The 26,017-nt window shown below is 37.8% G+C and overlaps 1 protein-coding gene across 3 annotated transcripts in view; it reads right to left on the bottom strand.

The window, feature by feature from the left end:
• Nucleotides 1–517: 517 nt before the first annotated feature.
• Nucleotides 518–26,017, bottom strand: part of Bbs4 (Bardet-Biedl syndrome 4) — a 65,503-nt gene continuing 40,003 nt past the window's right edge. Inside the window, exons 3-16 of one of the 3 annotated variants that reach the window (XM_027926129.2) lie at nt 21,099–21,196; nt 18,523–18,586; nt 17,125–17,236; nt 15,704–15,776; nt 11,897–11,950; nt 9,681–9,808; nt 7,288–7,342; nt 6,229–6,297; nt 4,918–5,070; nt 4,649–4,820; nt 3,619–3,688; nt 2,854–2,995; nt 2,102–2,303; nt 518–1,452 (exon numbers count right to left, since the gene is read on the bottom strand). In XM_027926129.2, coding sequence (XP_027781930.1) covers nt 1,358–1,452; nt 2,102–2,303; nt 2,854–2,995; nt 3,619–3,688; nt 4,649–4,820; nt 4,918–5,070; nt 6,229–6,297; nt 7,288–7,342; nt 9,681–9,808; nt 11,897–11,950; nt 15,704–15,776; nt 17,125–17,236; nt 18,523–18,586; nt 21,099–21,196 — 1,487 coding nt within the window. In that variant the 3' untranslated portion in view covers nt 518–1,357. The remainder of the gene's footprint in view (nt 1,453–2,101; nt 2,304–2,853; nt 2,996–3,618; nt 3,689–4,648; nt 4,821–4,917; nt 5,071–6,228; nt 6,298–7,287; nt 7,343–9,680; nt 9,809–11,896; nt 11,951–15,703; nt 15,777–17,124; nt 17,237–18,522; nt 18,587–21,098; nt 21,197–26,017) is intronic. The other 2 variants (XM_027926130.2, XM_027926131.2) reach the window with 2 other exon arrangements.

Raw genomic sequence — 26,017 nt, 5'->3', positions numbered from 1 at the left:
CAATCTCTAGTTTCTGTCGATTTTAGATCCTGAATCTCTCTCATGTCTCCTTCTTCCTCTCCATCTTTGTTTATATTCTCATCTCACTGAGACCTCTACAATAACCTTTTCAACTAGATCAGTTCAGTCTAGTATGTTAGCCTCCACACTAATATAGAAACTGAGTTTTCTCAACTTCTCAGGATGCCCAGTTCTGTCACATACCCACTAAGATAAGGGTTTCTACTTCTGATACCTTGCTCTGTTTCTGAGATATGGAGAATTGCTCAGCTGCTTCTTCAATGTCAAATCATGTCCAGTCATAAAGAACTCCAAACACAGTTTGGTTTGGAATAGAAGGTAGAAAACCTTCCACTTATGGTGAGTAAAAGGCATTTTAAGTGAAAAGTGGGGACAAGCTCTCAAGCAAACTGATGCCTGCCCTCTGTCAGGGCAGGGCTGCTGCTGATACCAAGTAAGAAGTTCTTCCTCTAATTTCAAACTAGGCTTGGAAACAGGTAAGGGAGGACAGTGATAATAGTTTTTTAAACATTTTAATGTGATCTCTTATTTTTACACCTGAGTTACAACTTTCCCCAAAGGAATAATGATACATAATCTTATAAAGGACATATAGATAATATATTGATAGCATCTGGTTAGTGGTTATTATCATTGATCGTCTTATACTAAAATTTCTCAGCTAAGAAGTTTTTCCCTTTTTAAAAAATCCTTGGTCCTGATACCCGACCAGCTCATGGCTCCTAGTTCTGACATGATCTGGTTCTAGACTCTGACCTCTTGCAAGAACCAAATACAGGGACTTATTGAATTCCCTTTGGGCAAATGCAGCTGGATACTTACCAGTCTGGCCTCAACTTAGCATTTTTTTTCATCATTTCTTTCAGACTGTGAAAAAACTATATTATCAATCCAAGATTTATGTTTGCCTTGCAGATGGATTACCCCACAGTCTGAAGATCATCCCAGTTAAGCCATGGCTTCAGTATCACAGAGCTACTACACAGAGGTCTCTCAGCCTTTCCTTGCATGAAGGAAGTGGAGAATCAACCAGGAGATAAAAGTTCTTTTAAAACCAAACAGCTCGTGTGCCTTGCTAGCTCTTAAGTTTCACATACAGCCGACGCCTTGCTCCAAATCTTAATCTACTAGACTGTCTTTTCCTCATGTCCTGGTGGATCGGGCCAATAAAGGGCTGCACAGGCCTTAGGTTCCTCGTGAGCATGGTAATACCCTGTGTTCTAATTCAGTGGTGCTCACAGGGAATAGTGCTGGCCTCCACGATGCCTGATCATATAACATTCCTTGGTCCAGTACCTCCTCACCCAGAAACCCCTACTCCAGGGTCATCCTGCTCCTATTTTTCTCTTGTTTGCTCTGATGTTTCCACAATGGGCTCTGGCTCCAGAGGAAGAGATGGTGGCTTTGTGAGCTGGGATGTTCCACCAACACCTAATAACAAAACAATTAGCATAAATTCTTAGTTAAATTTCAAGAGAAAACCCAAATTTGGGGAAACTAGCAAGACGATGGTGTATCTTTGCAGCTATGAGGGAAGGCAATAACTAAATAAATAAAGCAACTGTCAAGTCTGTCTTCAGTGAATCACTGAAAAAAAAAAATCTTCAATTTCCTGTACCATACCATTCTACAATAAAACACTAAAAATTAAAGTAAGACTGTATAACAGAATTTATTTACTAATGTATTTTCTCCCCCATCCTACACTTGAAACAGGGTCTTGGTAAATTGTAGACTGAACTTGAACTCACAATCTTCTCGCCTCAACCTCCTAGGTAGCTGGGATTACAGGTATGTGCCATCATGCCCAGCCTTGCTAATGTATTTCTAAAACTGTGAAGACTGTATTGCCTTACAGTTAAGTCTGCTGATGCTGTTAACTACTACATAGCTTACAGTAAGAAAACAGATACTAGTTTGGCCACCCTTTTTTTTTTTTTTTTTCATCCCACTGGCCAATACTAAACTGACCATATTCTGAGTCTGAAGAATGTAAGCCTCACTCAAAGTTGTAATCTCTTTGTTGGCATAGGCAGCTTGTACCCACTACAATTTTATGGAACTTTGTGTAGCCTCCTACCTGAAGGGAGCTTCCTATATGCAACTGCTGAAGACATTGCCTGTCCAAGAGCTTGATTGGAGCCCAGAGGCTGTTGGAAACCAGCAGGTTTTCCAGTTGAACTGATTCGGTGCTTCGATTTGGGATCTTTAACTGGTTTAGTCCAGACCAGTGCCTCCCCTACCTGGAGAGCAGCTCCCAACTTCTGAGCCATCTCCACCATCTTGTGTCCACATGAAAAGAAAAAAAAAAAAGAGTTATAAGCATGACTGGCAGAGACTAGTCAACCCTCCTATTTTGGATCTTCCAACCAAGAGGGTTAGCTGAAATGGTGTCTGCTGGCTAGCATTTGAAGGAGGAAATATTCACTGCAAAGGAATCATTCTGAAAGGGCAGAGAATATAGACTGTCTTTAGTGGCTAGCAAGAGGGCCCATGTAGGATCTCAAAACCACCAACTGAAATCTGATGTATCATTGGACTAACTTCTGCCTTTCCTACATGAAGGGAAGTGGGAAGAAGCTATGCAGAGACACAGACCTCAACTCAAATGAGCAATAACAAATCAGTAAGCCTGAAGTTCTTTTTACTATTATTTTCTTCTAGAAAAGTTTACCTTGGACTGTAACTAACTGACAAACTCATGCTGCAAAGATCATCAAAGCCAAAAAGAGTCATGAGCCTAGAACACCTTTATAATTGCATTATTTTGGAGTGACCTAAAAGTCTGCTGACAGCTTGCTTAAAATGACTGAGAGCTAATAAAAGACATACCTCAGGATCAAATTCCAGAGAGCTATTATCCTTGAGAAAGTTAACTTTCTTTTCCATCTCCTGATACTGGGCCAGGGCATCCTTCTTCTCACCCTGGTTGTACAGCAGCACAGCATAGTTCAGGTTTACTAAAGGGTTACACCTGTGGCAGGCAGACAGATACTGTGGAGCAGGAGCTTTGCAACAAATGCACATTTAGAAATCCTTCTCCTTACTTGAAACAAAACAAAACTGATTTGAGTGGAGATTTCTCCAATACCCAGTAATGTGGGAATATGCTATGTACACTTGTGGAAAAGAATCAAGGAACTAATTGCTCAACAAGCAAAGCAGGTATTGGGACCAAGTCTGGCATCTCAGCCCTCAACAGAGAACACTCAGGATAGGTTGTAAAAGGGCCCTACTGTAGTAGATGCTAGTGGAATAAATTCTGAAAGAGTCAAGTTTATCTTAGATCAAGCTGTGCCCTGAGTTCCATCTGATACTACAGCTAGCCCACAATTAATCAGCAATCCAAGGCCACTGCTGCCTCTGGCTTTCTATGGCTTCCTGATTACTAAACTTGGAACAGGAAATATTTCTTCAGAGTATTAATTCCTGCTGAGCCCTGCTTCCTCAGGAACCATATCCTTCTACATTTGGTCCTGCTGTGTATGATGGCCATGCAGGAGTGTTTGGCTGACTCAAGCAGCACTACTGGTACAGTACCACCTCATGGCTTTGATGAGTCCCACCTTCCCCAGTACCCTTCCCCCAGTAGCGTACTTATCCAGGCGAACTGCTTCTGCATAGGCTCTCTTGGCATTCTCTGTATCTTCCAGATTGGTCAGAGCCACTGCAACCAAGAAAATGAGGAGAGCTAAGCTTAGAAAACAAAATAGTGTATTTCAAGACCACTCCCAGAGCTGGGGGTGTAGCTCAATGGAAAAGCACATGCCCAGCATATGAGAGGCTCTGATTTGATCTCCAGCACCACACACATGCCAACCCAACCCCGAAGTGAACTCCTCCTCTGCCCCATCAACTATGGCACTGCTGTATATTCTCATTCCACTTAGATACCTCTTCATAGTTAACAGTTCTATGCATTCTACTTTTGTAGTTTCTTTTCTGACACTGCCCTAGTTTAAGCCAAGTCAGGTTTTCCATTTTCCCCAGCAAAAATGTCTCCACTTGCCTCCATTCCAGTTTTCCTGTGGTATCAGATGTCTCACTCACTGACAAATAAATCTAACCACATCACTGGCCCTACTTAAGAATCCTCAGTGGTTCTCCATGATCTTTAAACTATTATTTAGCAATAGAACACTTCCCTTCTCTTAAATCAATTCCTGGAAGCCTAATGTACAAAACAATGAGAGTTCTTCTAAAAAGCCCTGCCTATTTCATGTTCCCATCAGGCAATTATAATAGGCACCTATAAGATCTAGGATTATGGCTGGACAGGCAGCCTATAGGATAAAGTCTACAGCCCTTGGACTATTCTCATGGCCCTCTATAATCTGACCCCAGATTATTTTATCTGACTCATCTTCCACCACATTCTCTGACAATATTGCCCACTAACTGCATGGGACACTGCAATTTCATGGCTGTACCTCTGTTCACAGTGGTTCCTCATTCTCCCTGTGCTATTCAAGTCCAACTTGTATTATGGAAAATACAAGGAAAGTTATGTCAGATTCATTCCACTGTCTTTCCTTTCTTCTATGGGATATTTAGCCACTGATTCTAGTTAATTTTTCCCTCATTATAGACCATAAGAAGAGGTTTCCATATAAATAATGTCTCCTACCAGCCAAGAGCATGTAGAGCTCCCCCATCTTTGGCTGGAAGTTGATGGCTGCACTGAGGAAATGGAAAGCTGATGCATACTGCTGCATGGTCAAATGGACAAGGCCCAAATTATACAGGATCTTCCAATCGAAGGGTGCCAAATAGTTGGCTCTTTTCAGGCAGCTGATAGCCTGCAGGGGAGAGAGGGCACTCAATGAAAAGGTGGAGCAAGCTCAGCAGACCCAATAACCACACGAATGAAGACAAAGAATGTGAAGGGACACTCACTGCCACATATTTCTTCTTGCCAAAAAAACACATTCCAATATTATTCCAGAGTGGAGGACTTTCTGGAACAGCACAAGCTACAACTCTGTATTTGGTGAGGGCAACATCAAAGTCCCCATGGGTCTGCATCATGCTGCCTGCTGCCAAGATGGCCTAAAAACATGGCACGTGGAAAGTTAGTAATTCTGTTATTCCCAAAGGCAAGGGCAGTGAAGTAGCCTCCTAAATGTAGATAACTCAGCAGGCCCATCAGTATAGATAAGACTGAAAAACTTCTCCCAGAAACATAAATAATACGAAGCTACAGTGACAAGTGCTCCTGAGGAATGTTCTGGTACACCACACTATGACTCTCTTTGGCACTGTACCCAAAGAGAAAAGAATGAAATGTCTCTGGCTTTACTCAGCTCATGTTTCCTACTTCCATCCAGGGAAGTCAGTATTTCAGTAAATAGTGCTTTTATTCTATTCTCTGAAGCCCTTATTTGATACACCAAGTGCTCCAAACACCTCAAATATACCTTCTGCAATAGAACTAAGGGTAAGTCAACTTTAGGCTTCATCAGTCCAGCCTTTCATTTCTCAAAAGAAAAGTGTCAAGGAGGAGAGCCAACAGTGTCCGGCTAATGACTTTCTAAATCAGGACTGAGTTTGTGTCAATAAATAACCCTATCTTGCTGCATCTCCCTCAGGGATATTCATCCACCTGAGATCTTCTTTCTCAACCCCAATGTCACATCTTAACAAAATTTGTGATCTCACTGACTTTCTCTAAAGGTCATTTTATCATAGTTATTTTTGATAATACCTGTGGAAGCTTTATCAATTTCCCAAATAACACATAAGCTAAAAAACCCTCTGATTTTGCTTTATGCAGAGGTTGCAGGCCTGTTAAAACAAATGTGCTAATTTAGAAGCACAGCACCCACACTTCATAATAATTTTAAATAAAGAAGCTGCCTTTTATTTATATATATATATATGTATACTTTTTTTTTTTTTTTTTTAATCTCAGAGTTCCACTATGTTGCCCAGGCTGTTCTTGAATCACATGGGTTCAAGTGACCATCGTGATACAGTCTTATTTATAATTCTTTAAAAACATCTATTTCTTGGGTTGGAGGTATGGCTCAGTGGTAGCGCTTCCTAGCACGTATGAGGCCCTAGGTTTGATACCCAGCACCACCAAAGAAAAGTGAATTTCTCAGGTATTCAGTGAGGAAGCTAACCCTTGCCTTCCAGGGTCAGACCACTTCTAGGAGCCATGGGACTATCTATATGAAGGCTCTGGGGTTTCACAGCTTGCAATACCTTATAGTTGGTGGGGTCATAAGTCAGTGCATTTCCAAGATGTTCAAATGCCTTCTGGTAAACACCAAGCTTGAAAAAAGCAAATCAGAGAATTGATATCAAAGGGAACATAGCAGTTTAGGAATCTGGCCAACCACACCCTGAACAAAAACACCCAATCATTGATGACTTTTCTTGACAAAGAGAAAAAAAAAAGAGTTGAACATACCAAAGAAAGAAAGAAAACCCCAAATCCCCATATTTGTGGGCTTTTAAAATTTTACTGATTTGTCTCCAGGTAAGATCAAAGTATCTATTTACCAGAAACCATTTCCGCTACTCTCATGCTGTTCTACATAATGCCTCTGGGCAGGAAATGAGCTAGTTAGCCTCCAGTCCTTTGGGGCCAGCCTCACAAGTCAAAGCCCATGGAGACAGAGGGTTAAGCTCCTGGTTCCTCTTAAAGAAAAATGAAATAAACATAAAGGCTACCAGAGAGGCAGTGGTGGAGGCAGAATCAGCTGAGCAGAGAAACTGATAGTGTAAGCGGGCTTCATCAGTCCAGAGATCCCTGGGCCCGGGGTCCTCAGGCTGATATAGAAAAGTGATAAAGCCAAAACAATTCCATTCACACTCAGAAATGTAAAGAGGGAGTGAAGACTTTATTCTAGACAAAGTGTCCTTTGCCCTTGCCTTCTCTCTTTCTTATAGGACCCTGGCCAGGAAGAAGGAGCAACAGAAACAGCCTTTACCCCATGCCCTGTGCCATGCTAACTTGATCACAGTTTGTCCCCATAGGCCAAAATAATAATCCCCAAAACCAGACAGGTGTTTCTCATATATGCTCTTTCCTATTAGATAAGAATTATAATTGAAGTAAGGCAGAATTAAAATTGACTGATTTGAATGAAGAAAGTTAATTCCTTTAGCAAAGAATATCAAATACTGAGAACAAGATTCATGTGTTCCATGTGACTATTGGTAAAATGTGCTAAATATCAAAATGCAGAGAAGTCACTGTATGCACAAACCCCAAAGCATTTCTAACATCAGTGCATGAATGAGTGGAATTTTCATTACCTGTAAATACAGCAACCCTAAAGTTGTAAGAAGTTCTGTGTTTTCTGGTGAGAACCTGCAACATAGAGATGCTCAGAGGGAAACAATGGTTATAAGAGACGATACAAGCATAGCCACCTATCCTTGTGCAACACTTGAGACATTTTGCTGAACCTCCTTCTCCACATGGAAATTTCTGAAGGCAATTTGGTAATTTTTTTCAAAAGTAGGTCATCTGAATCCTGGCTATAGGGAAAATTGCTCAACAACAACAACAAAAATCAAGGCTCTTTTCTTAGGGCCAACATCATATGATCCTGGGTACCAAAAAAAAGAAAGAAAGAAAAATCTATGGTATATTTTGTGTGACTTTCCTTCTTGATTACACTGATACAATTAAAGAACAAAGTTTTAAACACCAAGTCAGTCGGGAACACACATAGTTTAAAGCCAGACCCCCTTTTGTGGGATTTCTTCTGTTTTCACTGTGCTCAGGATGCCAGGCAGCATAATTTTCTGTGTCAATTTAGGATTCCAAAACCCCTAATGTTGTACTCTCCAAATTAAACATAAAGCCATACTAAATAGTCAAATTAAACAAAAGAAGGAAGACACATAACAGTCTAGGAAAGAAACTTGGAACTGGCCCTTGGAAGTAAATATTGGCTCAAGTAAAATATATCTCAATCATTAGTATATGTCTTTGTTCAAAAATCAAAGCAACACTGAGTTAAGACTATCTGACTACAGAATCATCAGTTTCAACAGTCATAATACCAAAGGGCCCTGTTTCCTCCTCTTAAGAAATGAGGCAAGATGCTGGTTACTGGTAAGGATCCCAGAACCAGATAAGTCAAAGCCCCAGCCAAGGGATGCCTGAGCTGGCTAAACTAAGCTTTCTCAATTCAGATGAGAACTTGCCTTTCACTTTCTGCCATAATAACACCCATTTTCATTTCTTTCCCCAAGCCACACGAGTAACTTCTATGATTCTTGCAGCAGCCATTTCGCCACACAACATGACTATTCATTCACTCTAAAGCTGTAGGTCATAAAGAATGGCGTCTACCTTCTCAATGAGACTCCAAATGCTCAGCTGTTCCCTTTTATTCCTTGGGAAATTTAGTGACTTAAATCCTTGAGTAACCACCAGAAGAATGTCCCTCTTGGGATTTATGTGCCCTATTTTTGAACAGCCAACTTCTATGAGGCAGGGGTCAGGAGTCAGGGCTGCCCCCATCACCACAGGATACTGAACACAGTTACATGGCTCCTTCCTACTTGCCCCATAATCTTAGCTTCTAACCAACAAATAAAAATGCCTTCTCTCTTTATAGCTTACCAAGGAATTTTTCTGTCCTTTTAGATACAAAGCGTTGTTGAAGAAAATTCAGAAAACAGTGTTGTGGTTGATAATAACCACAAAATTACTACCATGGCAATTGATAATAATAGATATCTTAGTTTAGTTCAGAATCTAATTATCAGGAATAATAGGCCTTGAACTGTAGATCAGACATTTTAAGTGACCAAACAAATGAGACACTTAAAGCATTTTTGTACAGCTATTATACTTAAACGCGTCCCTAGAGAAGAAACATGGAACACTAACATGGGAAAACCATTTAGTTCAGTTATCAACAGTTTAGACTGCCCTAGTGATGTTCTTGAAAAACAAGATAGCGGGGCTAAGGGTGTATAGGTCAGGGGTAGAGCACACACCTAGCATGTGTAAGGCCCTGGGTTCAAGCCCAAGCAACAAAACAAGATATGAGTTTCAAGCTAATAAGAGAAGATATTTATTACTGAGCTAAGAGATTTTTGTCCCTAATAATATCTCTGGATATATTAATCTATTATAAAGTATAAAAAAAAGAATGGCAGATTGGCAGCTGACCCCCAAATCTTGCTGAGTATATGTCAGCCTACTTCCCTTGCAGCTATGTGTTCCTTCCTGACCAATTTTGAACCATGAAATGTGAGTAGGAACTATGTGTGCAATTTGTGGGTCACCTAAACTCACTACCAGATGCTCATTCCATATTCAGATTCAAGTACCACTTCCCTTCACCATAGCCTGAAACATGGATGTTGTATTACAGTATCTCAGCTTCAATCATATAGGCAAAGGAATCTTGGGCTAATATGGAAGGAATCTAGATCCCAGGTTGGCTTTGTGAACAAAGCTACCAGCTAGCCTACAACAGCCATCTTTACAGGTGAGAAAGAAACAGTCTACCTTATTGATGCCATTCACTGGCAGCTCTTATCTAAACTTTAGCTTACCTTTCATTCTAACTTATATAAGTAGTAATCAATCACATATATCTTCTCTTAGGCTTGGGAGTTCACATGTTGTCATTTTTTTTTTTTTTTAAGTTTCTTATTGCTCTAAAGGTAATAGACACACTTACTCCACTGCTTTCTTGTAGATTTCTATGGCCTTGTCCAAGTCTCCCTCCAGCAAGTGAATCTTCCCCAGCATTGTGTAAGTCAGATCATGCCTGTTAAGCTGTAGGGCATTGTGCAGCTGATCTTGTGCCTAACAAATTTGATGCAGTAAAGAGAACAAAATCACCACCATAGGAAGAACAATGGCCTGCTGAACAAATGCAGGAATATTATGTTAGAGCAAATAGCCCACACCACCCAAAGACCAAAAAGTCCTAAAGCTGTCCTTGTTGACAAGACAGCTAGCAACACAGGCTGTCTGCCTCTGCAGTCACCTGGGAGTGTTCTTCCAAGATGATTAATCTTTCTGAAAGTTTTTCTGCTTGGCATTCATATCTATGACTCACACTTTGTAAATCAAAAGAGACATCAGTTGGGTGTGGTGGCGCACTCCAGTAATCTCAGCAACTTGGGAGGCTGAAGGAGAAGGATCGCAAGTTCAAGGCCAGCCTCAGCAATTTAGCAATGCCCTAAGCAACTCAGTGAGACCCAATCTCCAATAAAAAATGAAAAGGGCTAGGATGTTGCCCAGTGCATAAAGACCCCTGGGTTCAACCCCTTGTACGGGGCAGGGCAGGGGACCATCAGAGGACAATGTAGAGTGCCACATCAAATTCTATCCTAGCTGCACCACGGACTGACTATACAATCTTCCCCAGCATAGGCCTCATTTTCCCCACCAATGTGATGACAAATAAATGAATAAATGGTACCCTATGTATGGGTATCATTGCACAAATGGTATGACTCTACATCATATTCAACTAGAGAAATAAAAAGTTGTGCTCCATTTGTGTAAAATATAAAAATAAATGAATAAATGGCTTATTCTCATTTATTCACTCAATGAGTGTTCATGGAATATTGGCTATTTTAGGTACTAGGTACACTAGAGTTAACAGCCGTAACAATTAAGACCTCCTTTTTCTCGGGAAGTTTATATCTTAGTAGATAGACAAAACAGTTCTATGACTCACTGTTTCAACAGTGTTTATATAATTGCCAGGTATTATATTTGCTTAGCCTGTTAGCTTTACAGTAAAATCTAACTATAATTCTCCTTCTCATCAGTACAGTTCCAACTAAAGACCAATCCCACCTCTCCTCTGGCTCAAAACAATCCTGTGAATTGAAATGTTCACAATATTCTCAGAGAAAAATCTAATCAAGGCTATAAAACTGTAAATCCATTCAGAAAACCTAAGGGGCCCACAAAATATATATTTTTCATATATATATATAAATTAATATCTATCTCACAGGAGAAAAACTGTTAATGTGTAGACTCTTTTTTTTTAATATTTATTTTTTTAGGGGGTGTAGATGGACACAACACAATGCCTTTATTTTTATGTGGTGCTGAGGATCGAATCCTAGTCCCGCCCATGCTAAGCGAGCACTCTACTGCTGAGCCACAATCCCAGCCTATGTAGACTCTTTTCATATCCATAAGGGATACATCAGGTTATACCAGTTTATAAATTGAAACAATTTATAAACATTGTCAAATTGGTATTAACCAATTCAGAGTCTCAGTCTCGGTGGCACTAGAGAATAAAACTTCATGACTACTAAGTGGGAACTTTATGAAGAACACTCTACCCAATCTCACTATCACTAACTTTCAGGTCTCTCAGTAATTTCTTCTATTCCTCAATTAATATGTATACATTTCTTTCTGAGCCTAGAGCTTAATCACAATGAAATACAAGTTCTCATCATAAAAAAAATCAAAACTAAAAGTTAAAACTAAAAATTGTCAGAAAACGGATTCAGTTTAAATTTAAAATTCATTTTCAGTAACATTAAAAACTAAAATCAGTTGCTGTGAGAGCAACTTTAAGACTTAAAAATTTACTTTTTGATATCTATATTATTGAACATTTGTTTCTACTGAACATTTGTTTCTACAAACACTGGGGGTGGAGAGAAAGAAGAAAGGGGGGAATACACTGTCATTCATAGTATTTCCAAAATTTCCATTTTCTTGTCAAAAGCAAGGGAAGACAAGATGAGTAATGATGAATGAGCATTAACATAGCGATAAATGTATAAGGTGCATTTCCTAAAGCTCTGTAAACACTAGAGAGAATACAAAATGAGCAATGGCACCTATGCAACACAATCACACACTTAAGTGAAATTCCAGTCAACCACCATCAGCCCTTCTATAAATTACCTTATTGAACTGCTTCAGATAAATGTAGCAAACTCCTAGGTTATGGCAGATTTCCTACATACAAAAAAAAAGGAAAATGGCTTAGGTCTAATTCATAGTAAGCTTTAGAGTGAAACAACAGGCATCAAGAGTGTTATTGTTCAGCAAAGTGTAAACTTTGAAATGGGCACTACAGTATTTTTTCTAAGTAGAGTTCATATAATCAATATATGTATTCTACAAAATTAGTTCCCTTATATATATTTTTAAATTAAAATAATAAGAGAAAAAAGCAGAATAAATAGGTGATTTTCCTGGATCTACATGGCTCCTTGAAGATACACACCCAGCCCATCTTCCTACCATTTTTTCTCTAAAAGCTGTCCACTACCCACATCCTTTGTGCCCTTTTCTTAGAAGAAACTATTCAAAGCTCCTGTTGAGAGGACTGCTAGCCACATAGCTCCATCCTTAAAGAAATCCTCTGTCCATCTCTGGGCACCTGAAGCAATCAGAATCCTCTTTCTAGGAATCTACAATTGGAACTGATCTAGCTAGTTGCAAGCACTAAATTCACAAGGTGATGTGGACTTGGGAGCTGACAGCGCCATCTGGAGGTCACTATGATAAAATGTATGTAATTGCAGTCAATCTGCAGAAATTCAAAAAAAAGCATAGGTCAGAAAACTATGGCCCATGGGCCAAATCATTCCCTGCCCTCTTCTATAAATAAGGTTTTATTGGAACACAGCCACAGTCCCTTGTTTTCGTATGGCTCTTTTGCACTAGAATTGCAGAGCTAAGTAGCTACAATAGAGTCTGTATTAAGCTGCAGTCCCCCTACCTCCACCCCATTTCCCCAGACACTAAGGATTGAACACAGGGCCTTACACATGCTAAGAAAGCACTTACCACTGGGATATACCCCCAGCTCTTTTTTAATTTTTTATCATGATATGGTGTTTTGCTAAGTTGCCTAGGTTAACCTTGAACTTGAGATCCTCTTCCCTTAGCCTCCAGAGTAGCTGGGATTACAGGTGTGCACTATCATGCCTAGCTAAGGGGCCCTTTACAAAAACAACAACAACAACAACAAAATTTGCCAACCTCTGAATACAGAAAGAAAAGATGAAGCAAAAATGCAGAGTAACTACCTTGGTTGCTGCCAATGTTCTAGTTCTAGTTCACTATAAGTCAACTTGTACTCTTGACCTTAAGTGTTGTGGAATCTCTCAAATAACTTTATAATGAACTTTCCTCTATTTAGGGTAGCTTTAGAGAAAGAAAGAAAGAAGAAAATGCTCTTGGGAAACATTGTAAGGAACCCTGGTTAGTAGTGTGGATGTGTCCCTGTCCAAGGAACATGGACCACAAGTGCTAGACACAACTAGTTTAATGTTTTCCAAGACTCCTAAAATAACAAAAATCAATCACTGATTAATTTTTATACAAAAATTAATATAAAATATTAATTTTTATACAATTTTTATACAATAGGCTCAATGCCAGATGTTTTTGCATATATTATTTAAATTTTTCCAACAAATCTGCAATGTATAATCTTTCCAATTTTACAGAAAATAAAACTGAAGCTCACAGAGGTTAAGAAGTTTAATTAATTCAGGAAGTATCAGCACTGGAATTTTTCCCTTCTTTTTTAGTTCCACATCCTAATCATATATAAATGTAGTTGGAATGGCCATGAATTCATCCAATTCATATGCCATCTACTTTTACTACTTTTGTAACCAAATAACAAACAGCAAAACATTTCAGCATGTATTTCTGAAAGTCTGAAAGAGGTTTCTTTTTTTTTTTTTTTTTGAACCCATTTATAATACCACTATCACACCCAAAAAAAATTACTAACTGCTCTATATCATACATTCAATTACGGTTAGATTTTCCTATTGTTTCATAAATGTTTCACATTTTAAAAAATTACTTTTCTTAATTCACAAATCACATTCACATGTCAAAACACTAGGACTTGACCTCTGGCCTGCCTCCAAAACTTGCGTACTTTTCACTTCATCATGCTATAGAAATGTACACATGGAGACAGAATCGGGGAGAATATAGCCTTTCTTCTCCTTTCCATGTCCTGAAGGTTAACTAACCCCTAACCTTTTTTAACCATTTGCTCTAGATATTATTTGAGAGGGAAGCAGTTATATGCCTTAAACAAACTAAGAGAAAAGGAAATTTGGAAAGGAAAACAATATAAATCAGAGTCAAATTCTGTCTTTTATGAGGTGAAGGAATCCTATAGACATCTGCAAATGCAGATGGTGTGGTAGAAAGATTCCAGCATTAAAGTGAGCAATCCTAGATTCTAGATTGAGTTCTAACACTGGTTCTGTCTCTAACTCACTGTATGCCCTTTTTTTTTTAATTTTTTTTTTAAATTTTTCGGCGGACACAACATCTTTGTTTGTATGTGATGCTGAGGATCGAACCCGGGCCGCACACATGCCAGGTGAGCGCGGTACCGCTTGAGCCACATCCCCAGCCCACTGTGTGCCCTTTGGCAAGTCATTCCAAGCCTCAGCTTTCTCACCTTTCAATGATGAAAATTCTCCCTACTTAAGAGAATTGCTCCAAAAGTCAAATAAAATAATGTCAGGCAGAATTATTAGTCTCCTGTTGCAGCCAGACATGGAATATCCTGGTAAATCCAAGAAGGTAGGGCTAGAAGTCTTCCTAAGACACTTATAAAGCATAGTAGAGAGTATCTGGCTATTTGGGAAATGAACACTTCTAACTGGTACCAATGGAATGATTATCCAAGTGAGTCAGAAATAGCATCTTTGCATCTCCAGAGTATAGCTTACTGTCTGGTACATAGTAGACATTAATTTGATGAAAATATTAATTAAAAAGTACAAGAATTTTAAAAATGTATTTGTTGATGCTCGGGATTGAACCCAGCACCAACAAATAAGCTACACCCCTAGCTGGATTTTTCCTTTACTTGTAGCTTCACTTTTGTCTTCAGCTGTAAAATATTCTATGGCATAAAGAGTCAAAACAACTAAAAAAAGAATAAAAAAGACTCAAACAACTTAATCTTCAAACCTACAGAAGAAAAGTGACTGGCAAATTTAACACACTTAAAAAATATTAGTGACAACGGAACTTCAGGGAAACCCATGCAATGCAAGCTCTCTGAGCTAATCAATCTATTCCTTCTCTCAGAGATGAATGTCTCTCCCAGAATCATCAAATACTTGAAAAAAGTCTCAGCCTGGACATTCTAGGACCACCAAATCAATGCCAGCAACTATTTATCTGAACTTTAGTTACATGAAGAAAAAAAAATAACCCCTTAATTTGCAAAGCCAATGTTTAGTCCAATTTTCTGCTACAATTAGACACAATCACCAAGATATAAAAGTAATGGAGAACTACTCAAACTTTCCCACCCCAAAGAAAAGCAAGGATTTTCAGAATGAAATGGCCAGATGAGTGTCAAATAGATGGGGAAGAAATAAATAAATCAAATACAATTAGACTTATTGCTAATGGTTTGAAATGCTAATGATAAAAAAAAATCTCCAAAGTTTCTAGAGAGAAAAGTGGAGTTACTAACAAGAATCAGACTGTAACTGCTCACTAGCAACAATGACACTTAGAAAACCATGTAGTAATATCTGCAAAGTATGAGGAAACATGATTTTTGATCCTATAATTAGCAAAAGCATCAACAAAATTTGAGAATATACATTTTTGGCATATAAGAATTCTATAATAACTTATGATAGTCATTTCATAAATGGAACCATTAGCATGCTTACTAAAAGACACTACTGAAAATTCCCTACTTACCCAATCTTTCTGGTTCAGTTTAGCTGCTTCATTATACACTTCAGTGGCAGCTTTATGTTTTCCCAAAAGAAATCTGTAAAAGATGCATTTTCCATAATTATTACCTCAAAATTCTTAGAAGTCTATCTTCACTAATCCCACTTTTGGGGGGGAAGGGAGGTACTAGGGATTAAACTCAGGGGGCACTTGACCACGGAGCCACATCCCCAGCCCTACTTTGTATTTAGAGACAGGGTCTCACAGAGTTGCTTAGCACCTTGCTGCTACTGAGGCTGCTTTGAACTCATCATCCTCCTGCCTCAGCAACCCAAGCTGCTAGGGTTACAGGCATGTGCCACATTTTGTTCATATTACACTCTCTGGAAATTCTAGAAGACATTTTTCTTGGGTTGGTCATGCTAGAAAGGCTAGGCAGGCTGCTGCACACCAACAGCAGAAGCTGTCTTGGTAAACACTGCACTGGCAGCTGTTGCAAGGCCCTTGTCTCATTATACACCAATTTTGGTTAAAGTATTCTATTATTTTTTTTCTATAAATATAGATCAAAAAAGAAACAAGCCAAATGATATAAAATTAAGCAAGAGCTGCCATCATTTATCAACATCATCATTTTTCCTTGATACTGGATCATGAACAGGAAAACCTGCCTCTATGTAAAAACAATGGAGGCATAAATGACAATGTAGGGAAGAAAATGAAGGAGGGAACCCTAATGAACACTCTACTACTCTGGAAAAGGAGAATCTGACACCTTATAAATATTTTGGAGATTACTTCCACTTAGAAAACTTTAGGGCATCCATACAACAAATACTAAAATACTTCTCTGTGTCAAGTATCATAATAAGTGTTGAACAGCAGACCAGGAAAATTCCATGGGTTGCCAATATGATTAGAGGACTTAAGGTACAAGATGGTGTTATTTATGTGATAAGCAGTATGACTGTTCTTCAAATTAGAATGCACAATGACTACAATATCTGGTTTCGGTAGTATTTTTGTTTATTTGGTTTGGGGTGGGTTTTGTTTTCCCCCAGTGCTCAGAATTAAATCCAGAAGCACTCTATCAGTAATCTATATCCCCAGCCTTTTTATTTTTTATTTTGACCATTTCCAGAGAGGGTCTCACTAAATTGCTCAGTCTGGCCTCAAACCTGAAATTCTCCCTCCTGAGCCTCCCAAATTGCTGGGATTACAGGCACATACAATCACACCTGGCAAAATACTTAGTTCTTTGATACTACTTTATCTTTTTTTCCTCAAATTTCAAGATGAATCCACACTTTTCAAATGAATCCCATTATACCTATCAAGCCATTTTCCTCCACTGTATCAGTCTGCCAGCAGCAGGCTCAGCCTAAGAATGCATTTTACATTGTATTCCATGACTTCCTTAGGGTCTCCAGGCTGCCAATACTCACAAAGATCTGGCCACCTGCTTGAGGTTATCAGCACACTGAGGGTTAAGAATCGCACATGTCTGAAAGAGTTCTAGGGATTCCTGAATGTTTCCTTCCAGGCGAAATATCAATGCTGCCAAGAAAGACAAAATAAAATCATGTTCTAGGAAACAGAGTCTGGCATCAGAAAAATTGAAAAATGGGAAAATGGGAAACCACATGCAAAATATCCTTTGGATAATTATGTCTTAAATCTAATCATATATTACTTCAGATGGTTGAAACAAGCAAAACTGACATAAGCTAAAACTTCTTATAAAATAAGGTTAACTCAAACCTCCCTATCCTCTAAGCATCCACCACACACAGATTTCTTTGCAAATTATCACAGAAACTTCACAAGAAGAACATATTGAAGGGGCTGGGATTGTGGGTCAGTGGTAGAGTGCTTGCCTAGCACACGTGAAGCACTGGGTTCGATTCTCAGCACCACATAATAAATAAATAAAGGTATTGAGTTCCATCTACAACTAAAAAAAAAAGAACATGCTGGGCTTCCTCATCAGATACTTTATTATAATTCAGATTTCTACTTCACAATGTACAGAAAGAAACCCAGAATGGTACAAATGGAATCAATACCTCATGTCCAACAAGGAGTTTTTGTCAAATCTTTTTATTATATTAGTTTTCAGTAAAGTTACCTATTAAAACCATTAATTTTTCTTAGGCCTAAGTTTTCAGAAGAATTTATCAGACACTGGGAGTCTAGAACTGGTGATATTGGCAATAAAAGAGCAAATTTTTTTTTTGCCATGATATCCTAAATGTTTCAATATCTTACAAATGATATCAGAAAAGCTTATATTAATCTGAAAATTATAAGCAATGAATGGTAAGCAAACCATTCATTTATACTTAAAAGTCAAAACAGAATTCCTGGAAAAACTAAAGAATGCCACTTTGGGCATTAAAGAGTAAAATTTAAGTGGATGGTTCCTGTTTGGGTTTCTGAAGAGTTCAATTTATCATCTGATTTATCCTATACAACTCTAGGCTTCTTCTCTTCCTCCTGACTTCTTTACAAAATCCTCAAAGCCTTTTCTCATATCCTTTAGCTAGACTACAAGGAACTCTTCCAAAGCATTTTCTGGCCCTGAAACCACAGTGTGAGGCAGTGATCATAAGCATCCATTCTGAAAAAGAATGCACAGGAACTTACAAAGGGGTGTATGATGGTAGTAATTTTTTGCATAGTACTAATCACTTCTGAAGTCAAAGAATTATGTTCAGATTCAAAAAATACTGAGCAAGACCTCAGTGGAACATTTACTTGAATTTAAGTATTTCATAAGTTGGCCTTTTTCCAAGAACCTAAGCCAAGTATATTTCTCCATTAGGAAGAAATATGTGACTTACCTTGGACATAGATGGCATACTCACACAACCCCTGAGTCTCCTGAAGCTGTTCTTTGATAATGGCCTGAAAGAGGAAGAAAAATACCTCAGAATTTTTAAAAATTTTTTTTAGTTGCAGATGAACACAATACCTTTATTTGTTTATTTATTTATTTATTTTTATGTAGTGTTGAGGATCAAACCCAGTACCTCACATGTGCTAGGCAAGCGCTTCACCACTGAGCCACAGCCCCAACCCCAGAATTTTTTTTAAATCTCAACTTTTGTTGGGATTACATTTTTTAAAATGGGGTTGACAAATTACAGGACTCACAAGCCACTTTTGTACAGCTCTCAAGCTACGAGCGGTTTTTACATTTTCAAAGAGTTACAAAAAAATAATAAAAAATAATAAGATACTGCATCTGGCCTGCAAAACATTAAACTATTTAGCCAGGCGGGGTGGCTCACACCTGTAATCCCAGGGTTCAGGAGGCTGAGGCAAATTCAAAGCCAGCCTCAGCAACTTAGTGAGGCCACAAACAACTGAGCAAGACCCTGTTTCTAAATAAAATATTAAAAAAAAAAAAAGGCTGGGGATATGGCTCAGTGGTTAAGTGCCCCTGGGCTCAATCCCCAGCACACACACACACAAAAAAAAAAAAAAAAAAATTAAACTATCTTACTACCTGGCTTAGCACAGAAAAAGTTTGTCAACCCCTGTCTAAAATCTAACTAGACAAACTATTAAAATGTGAGATTTTCAAGGACCATGATAGATGCCAGTGATTCCCTGATAAGTGAACCATAGCCTCTTTGTTTTTTAGTTGTAGATAAATACATACCTTTATTTTATTTATTTATTATTATGTGGTGCTGAGGATCGAACTCAGTGCCTCATACATGGTAGTCAAGTGCTCTATCACTAAGCTACAACCTCAGCCCACCATAGGCTCTTTTTACTACTATGGACTAAACCCAAGATGCTATAATAGCTCAGGGGGCAAGCATCTGATTCTAACTTGAATTAGGGAAGGCTTTCTGGATTTGTTTCAAACTTCATGTTGGCAGGAGCTGGAAGAGAAGCTGAGATACCAAGACTTTCAGAGAGGAAGACTTCAAATGCCATATCAAAAAGTTTGAGTGTAATGGGGAAAAGTTTTAATCAGGAAAAAAACCAATTCTGTTTGTTATACAGAAATATCACTTTGGAAACGTGTTAAAAACAGAATGAAATGAAACAATATTAAAGGCAAGGTTGGTAGAACTCTTGAGGTAGTTTAAATTGTAATAATGAGGATTAAGGCAGGAAGAGGGGAGAAAGTAGACAATTTCAAAAGGTGGTAAGAGAAGGCCCTCCAGACTTGATGATTATCAAGAAATGGATGAGGGAACTATGACACATTCACAACTGGGTGAATGATGGATGAAATCCATCTCTGAGATGGGAAATGGGATAAGAAATAGGTTTAGAAGGGAGCAGATTAATTCAACCACAGGCAAGTTGAATTTGAAATGCTTGTGGGCATTTCAAACTGATTTGGAAATCAGAAGAAATGTGTTGAATGAACAAAGGGATCAAGCAACTAGGAAATCCCCAACTCTTGAGAAATAATTAGAAGGCTGGGCAGGGTGGTACACACCTGTAATCTCATTGAGTGGGGAGGCTGAGCCAGGAGGATCACAAGTTTGAGGTCAGCCTGGGCAATTCAACAAGACTCTGTCTCAATAAATAAAAAGGACTGGAGAAGTAGCTCAGTGGTAAAGGGGCTCTAGGTTCAATCCCCAGTACTGTTAAAACAAACAAAAAAACCCCAACAACAACAAAAACCCCAGCAGCAGCAGCAGAGGAAGAGAAGCCAAACAAACAAGGAAACTGAAAAGTGGTCAAAATGAAAAGGGAAACAAAAAAAGGGTAAAATCACAGAAGGAAAACAGAAAGAGGAAAATTTCAAAATTTTTACTGGCACTAAAGATCATTATATCTTTGCACTGTTTAAAAGCCAAAATTTAAGAAGCATCACAAAGCTCTGAATGCTTAAAAAAAAAGACAACACTATAGATTTACTTTGCATGTTAATACTACTACCATCTGACAGCAAATTTTTAACATATACAGTAAAGATGGAAAATAAATGGTTTTTATTTAAAACCTTTTTTATATTTACACAAATGATGATCAACCTCACCATAATTAAGAGAATTATCTTATCTATCCAAGGATCAAAAAAACAGATAATACAGTGAGGTAAACATCTGTTTCCATCAAGAAACCAAGAAGTCCCAAAAAATGACTGCCCTTTCAGATTTGCCTTGATATGAGAAGATACATGGAACACACCTGAACCAGACCCAAAAAAGTCTATAGTCAAATCTGGCCAACCCACAGTCAATCTGGAGGCCCATGAGCAATGAATAAATGCCACTAAAACTTTAAGGCAGCACTATCATAGCAAAGCTAACCAATATATAATGTGTAAGGAAGAATGAATTCACATTTTATTAGTGGAATATCAACTGCCATACTGTGCTGCAGACAGTTAGTTGTCTACCCCACAGCCTGCCTCCCATTTCCTCTTATCATTGCAGCCTCTCACCTTGCATGCTTCATAATCCTTCCGGATATAGTGGAGATGTATCAACCAGTTCTGCTTCTCCAAAATAGGAAAGTCTGGGACTAGAGAGCATATTATGACTAAACAAATGACACAAGCATTATTCGATTATTTTCCTTTTAGTGTTGTTCTAATGTCTAAATAAATCTTAAGCATATTGCAATACCCCAATTATTTATGCTGCTGATTATAAGAATATATTATAGTGCATCAAAATATATAGACTATTAAACTAAGAGATACTTGTCCTACTATTACACATTGGATATATGTTTTTTTTTTCTCTAGAGTTTTTGTGTCTTATATAACATCAGTTTTTCACATGATAACTTGGCCTACAAAACAAATCTCTTCTCTCTCTCTCCCCCCATGATTATAGAAGGTGACTAGGAAGTCATTTAATGACGATTTCAGAAATATTTCTAACAAAATATGTTTAACATAGTTAATGTCATACCTGATCAAAGTACCAAAAACACTGTAAATAGTTAAACACAATCTTTAGAAATAGCTCAAATGGGAACATTATACTGTTGCTTAAGGAATAAGAAGTCAACAATGAAAAAAAATCTATTTGAATCACCGAATATGGCTCATGATTAAGAAACTCAATAGAGGTAAAAAAATTCATTAATAAATCATTTTTCTATGGTATAAAGGAGAAGGATCAACACCTGCCTTAGAATAGTGAAAACCTTGAGAAAGAGGGCAGAGAAGATTGAGAAAAGATAAAAAGTAGACTTGAATCTAATGCTAACTTCTCAAAAAAATAAAAAGCTTTAAAGTAAAAAATAACTGAATGTTTTTATTTTTAAATCTGGCTGGTGACATACAGTACAATTCTCTCAGTAGAACTGCACTTCTAAAGGGCCTTTATGAGTTCCTTCCTCCCTCCCTTGCTTTTTTCCTTCCTTCCATATTCGGGATTGGACTCAGAGGAACTTAACCACTAGCCACATCTTTTGAGACAGGTCTCGCTAAGTTACTTAGGGCACTTGCTAAGTTGCTGAGGCTGGCTTTGAACTTGTGATCCTCCTGCCTTAGCCTCCCTAGTCACTAGAATTACAGGCATGCACCCCCGCACCCAGTTCTATTTGATATTTTTCTATCACTTATTTCCTTCCTTCTCTGCCTACCAGATCTTAAGCCATTCACATTCTGTATAACCACTGAATTAAATTTCACATGATAACTTGGCCTACAAAACAAATTTCTTCTCTCTCTCTCCCCCCATGATTATAGAAGGTGACTAGGAAGTCTTTTAATGACGATTTCAGAAATATTTCTAACAAAATATGTTTAACATAGTTAATGTCATCACCTGATAGATCAAAGTACCAAAAACACTGTAAATAGTTAAACACAATCTTTAGAAATAGCTCAAATGGGAACATTATACTGTTGCTTAAGGAATAAGAAGTCAACAATGAAAAAAAATCTATTTGAGGGCTGGGGATGTGGCTCAAGCGGTAGCGCGCTCGCCTGGCATGCGTGCGGCCCGGGTTCGATCCTCAGCACCACATACAAACAAAGATGTTGTGTCCTCCGAAAACTAAAAAATAAATATTAAAAAAAGAAAGAAAAGAAATATTAAAAAAAAAATCTATTTGAATCTGAATTAAATTTCCTGTTAAAAACCACACAAATCAGGGCTGGGTTTGTGACTCAGTAGCAGAGTGCTTGCCTAGCATGTGTGAGTCACTGGGTTCAATCCTCAGCACCATATGTAAATAAATAAAAAATAAAGGTACATCAATAACTAAAAAATATTTATTAAAAAAACAAATCACTGAGATTGAAGATGTGTGTATATGTGTAAAATGGGTAAAGAAGTGCATAATGAAGAGTACTGGGACAAGTGGCTTACTGAGTAATCTTGGACCAACTTCTCATATTTATTTATTGAGGTGGGAATCAAACCCAGAGCCTTGCATAAGCTAGGCAAGTACTCTACCACTGAGCTACATTCCCAGTCCCTTGACCTACTTTTAATTGTATGGCCTATCCCTCTGTCACTTAGGCATTAAAGGAAATAAGTTAAAAAAAAGGAGGAGCCACCAAACCATTCTGAGTTTAAACATTACTCTATACCATTGCTTCTGCAGCCTAAAAATTTATAAAATGTAAATTTTCACATCTTGACTATTATTAAAATGTCACAATAAAAGAAAAGTCATGTTTTGTAATCCTGAATGAATTTACAAGGTAAATTAGAGGTTTATGTTACCACAGAGGTCAGTGACCTGGTAATGAAGGGAAGACAAAGTAATGCCTTTCAACTAGTTGTAAAAATGACCACCCTCAGGGCTGGGGTTGTGGCTCAGCAGTAGAGCGCTCCTCTAGCAAGTAAGGCCCTGGGTTCGATCCTCAGCCCCACATAAAAATAAAATAAAGGTATTGTGTCCAATTACAACTAAAAAATAAATATATATTTTTAAAAAATGACCATGCTCTTATCTCCAACTCTACAGTGCCCCTCTAGCATCCTACTAAGGCAGTAAGAGCAGAAGGCTGGCAATCTGGCAAAAATACTCCCTTGCCCCTTCTCTTTTCTTGCCTCTTTCGTGACATCTCTTACCCCTCTTTCTTCCTTTAAGATTATAAGCCCAACATATTTAAGCAATTCCATAACAGAATAAACATGACCCCATAAGAATTCTCCTCTATGGCAAATGTCCTAGGTGCCAAATATTCTTAGAAGTGGCCCTAATACAAATCTTTATATTAATCTTGGGTTAATGCCCAAGTTTAAAATTTGTGATGGAATCCTGGGTAAATGAAAGCTAAGCAGGAAATTACTGTGGTTCAAATTTTTAGTTGAACGTTTTCCTAAAACAACTAGGAATTTTCTAAGAGCACTATAAATAAAGCCTTGAGACTTTCAGATATGATAAATAAATTCAGCAAAGTAGAATACAAAATCAACATATAAAAATCAATAGCTTTTCTTTACACTAACAATGAGCTCACTGAGAAACCAGAAAAACGATTTCATTCACAATAGCTTCAAAACATAAATACATACAATATAAATACCATATTCAGAAATAACTGTAACCAAGGAGGTAAAAATTGCTAATTTTCTATGATGAAAATTACAAAACACTGAAATAAGAAATAAAAAATGACACCAGAAGATGAAAATACCTCCCATGTTTATATATTGGCAGAATTAATATTGTTAAAATGGCCACATTACTGAAAACAATCTATAAATCAATGCAATCTAAATCAAAATATCAATGGCATAGCCACTTGGGAAGCTGAGACAGGAGGATCTCAAGTTCAAGGCCAGCCTCAGCAACTTAGTAAGGAACTGTTTCAAAATAATAAGTAAAAAGGGCTGAGATGTAGCTCAGTGTTAAGTGTCCCTGGATTCAATTCCCAGTACAAAAAAGCAAACAAACAACAAACAATCATCACAGACTAGAAAAAAAATTCTAAAATTCACGTGGAAGCAAAAATGAACCCAAGTTGCCAAAACTATCCTTAGCAAAAAGAATATTTCTGGAGGTATCACAATACCTGATCTCAAAATATACTAGAACAGTATCAAAATACACTGTTTTTATACCAGCATGGTACTGGTAATAAAAACAGACAAGCCGACCAATTGAATAGAACAGGGAACACAGAGACAAAAGCCAGTACTTATAGCTAGCTGATTCTTGCCAAAAACATACCATGGAAAAAATCCTCTTTCAACAAATAGTGCTGGGAAAACTGGATATCCACATGTAAAAGACTGAAACAAGATTCCCCCCTGTCTAAAAATCATTTCAAAATAGATTTTAAAAAATCATCTCAAAAAGACCTAAAATACAAGGCCTGAAACTTTGAAACTGCTAGAAGAAAACAGGAGACAAACTTCAAGACATAGATACAAGGCAATGACTTCCTGAATAGCTAAGGAAATAATAGCAAGAATCAACAAATGGGATCATGTCAAACTAAAAAGCTTCTGCATAACAAAAAGAAATAATAAACAGATTGAAGAGACATACTACAGGATGAGAGAAAATCTTTGCCTGCTACTCTTCCCACAGAGGGTTAATATCCATACTATATAAAGAATTCAAAAAACAGACTGGTGATACAGGGTATGGTGGAGTGCTTATTGGCATGCATGAGGCCCTGGGTTTAATCTCCAGTACTGCAAAAACAAACTCAAAAAACTTAACACTAAAAAGCCAAATTCATCAATAAATGAGCAACTAAAATGGCTAATTCTCAAAGAAAGTATCAACAGCCAATAATTACATGAAAAAATGTTCAACAACTGAGAAATGCAAATCAAAACTATATTGCAATTCCGGGGCTGGGATTGTGGTTCAGAGGCAGAGCACTCACCTAGCATGCATGAAGCACTGGTTTGATCCTCAGCACCACATAAATATAAAATAAAGACATCGTGTCCACCTATAACTAAAAAATAAATATTAAAAAAAACTATACTGCAATTCCATCTTACCCCAGGCAAAATAGCTAGATCAAGAAATATAAAAAAACAAACACTACATGCTTTTGAGGACTCAGGGGGAAAAGGAACCCTGATATACTGTTGGTGAGAATGTAAATCAATACAGTCATTATAGAAATCAGTATGAAGGTTCCTCAAAAAACTAAAAATAGAACTATTATATGATCCAGTGATACCACTCCTGGGTATACACCAAAAGGAATTAAAATCAGCATACTATAGAGATATCTGCATACCCATGTTTACCCCAACACAATGTACAACAGCCAAGTTATGGAATCAGCCTAATGCCTGTCAATGGATGAATGGATATATATACAAAATAGAGTATTATTCAGCTATGAAGAAGAAAAAAATCGTGTCATTAGGAAAATGGATGGAACCAGAGATCAAATGTTAAGTAAAATGAGCCAGACTCCCT

Source organism: Marmota flaviventris, chromosome 2 (genome assembly GCF_047511675.1).
Source record: "Marmota flaviventris isolate mMarFla1 chromosome 2, mMarFla1.hap1, whole genome shotgun sequence".
NCBI classification, from domain to species: Eukaryota; Metazoa; Chordata; class Mammalia; order Rodentia; family Sciuridae; genus Marmota; species Marmota flaviventris.
The sequence above is the reverse complement of the archived record's forward strand: the minus strand, read 5'-3'. Positions and strand labels throughout refer to the sequence as shown.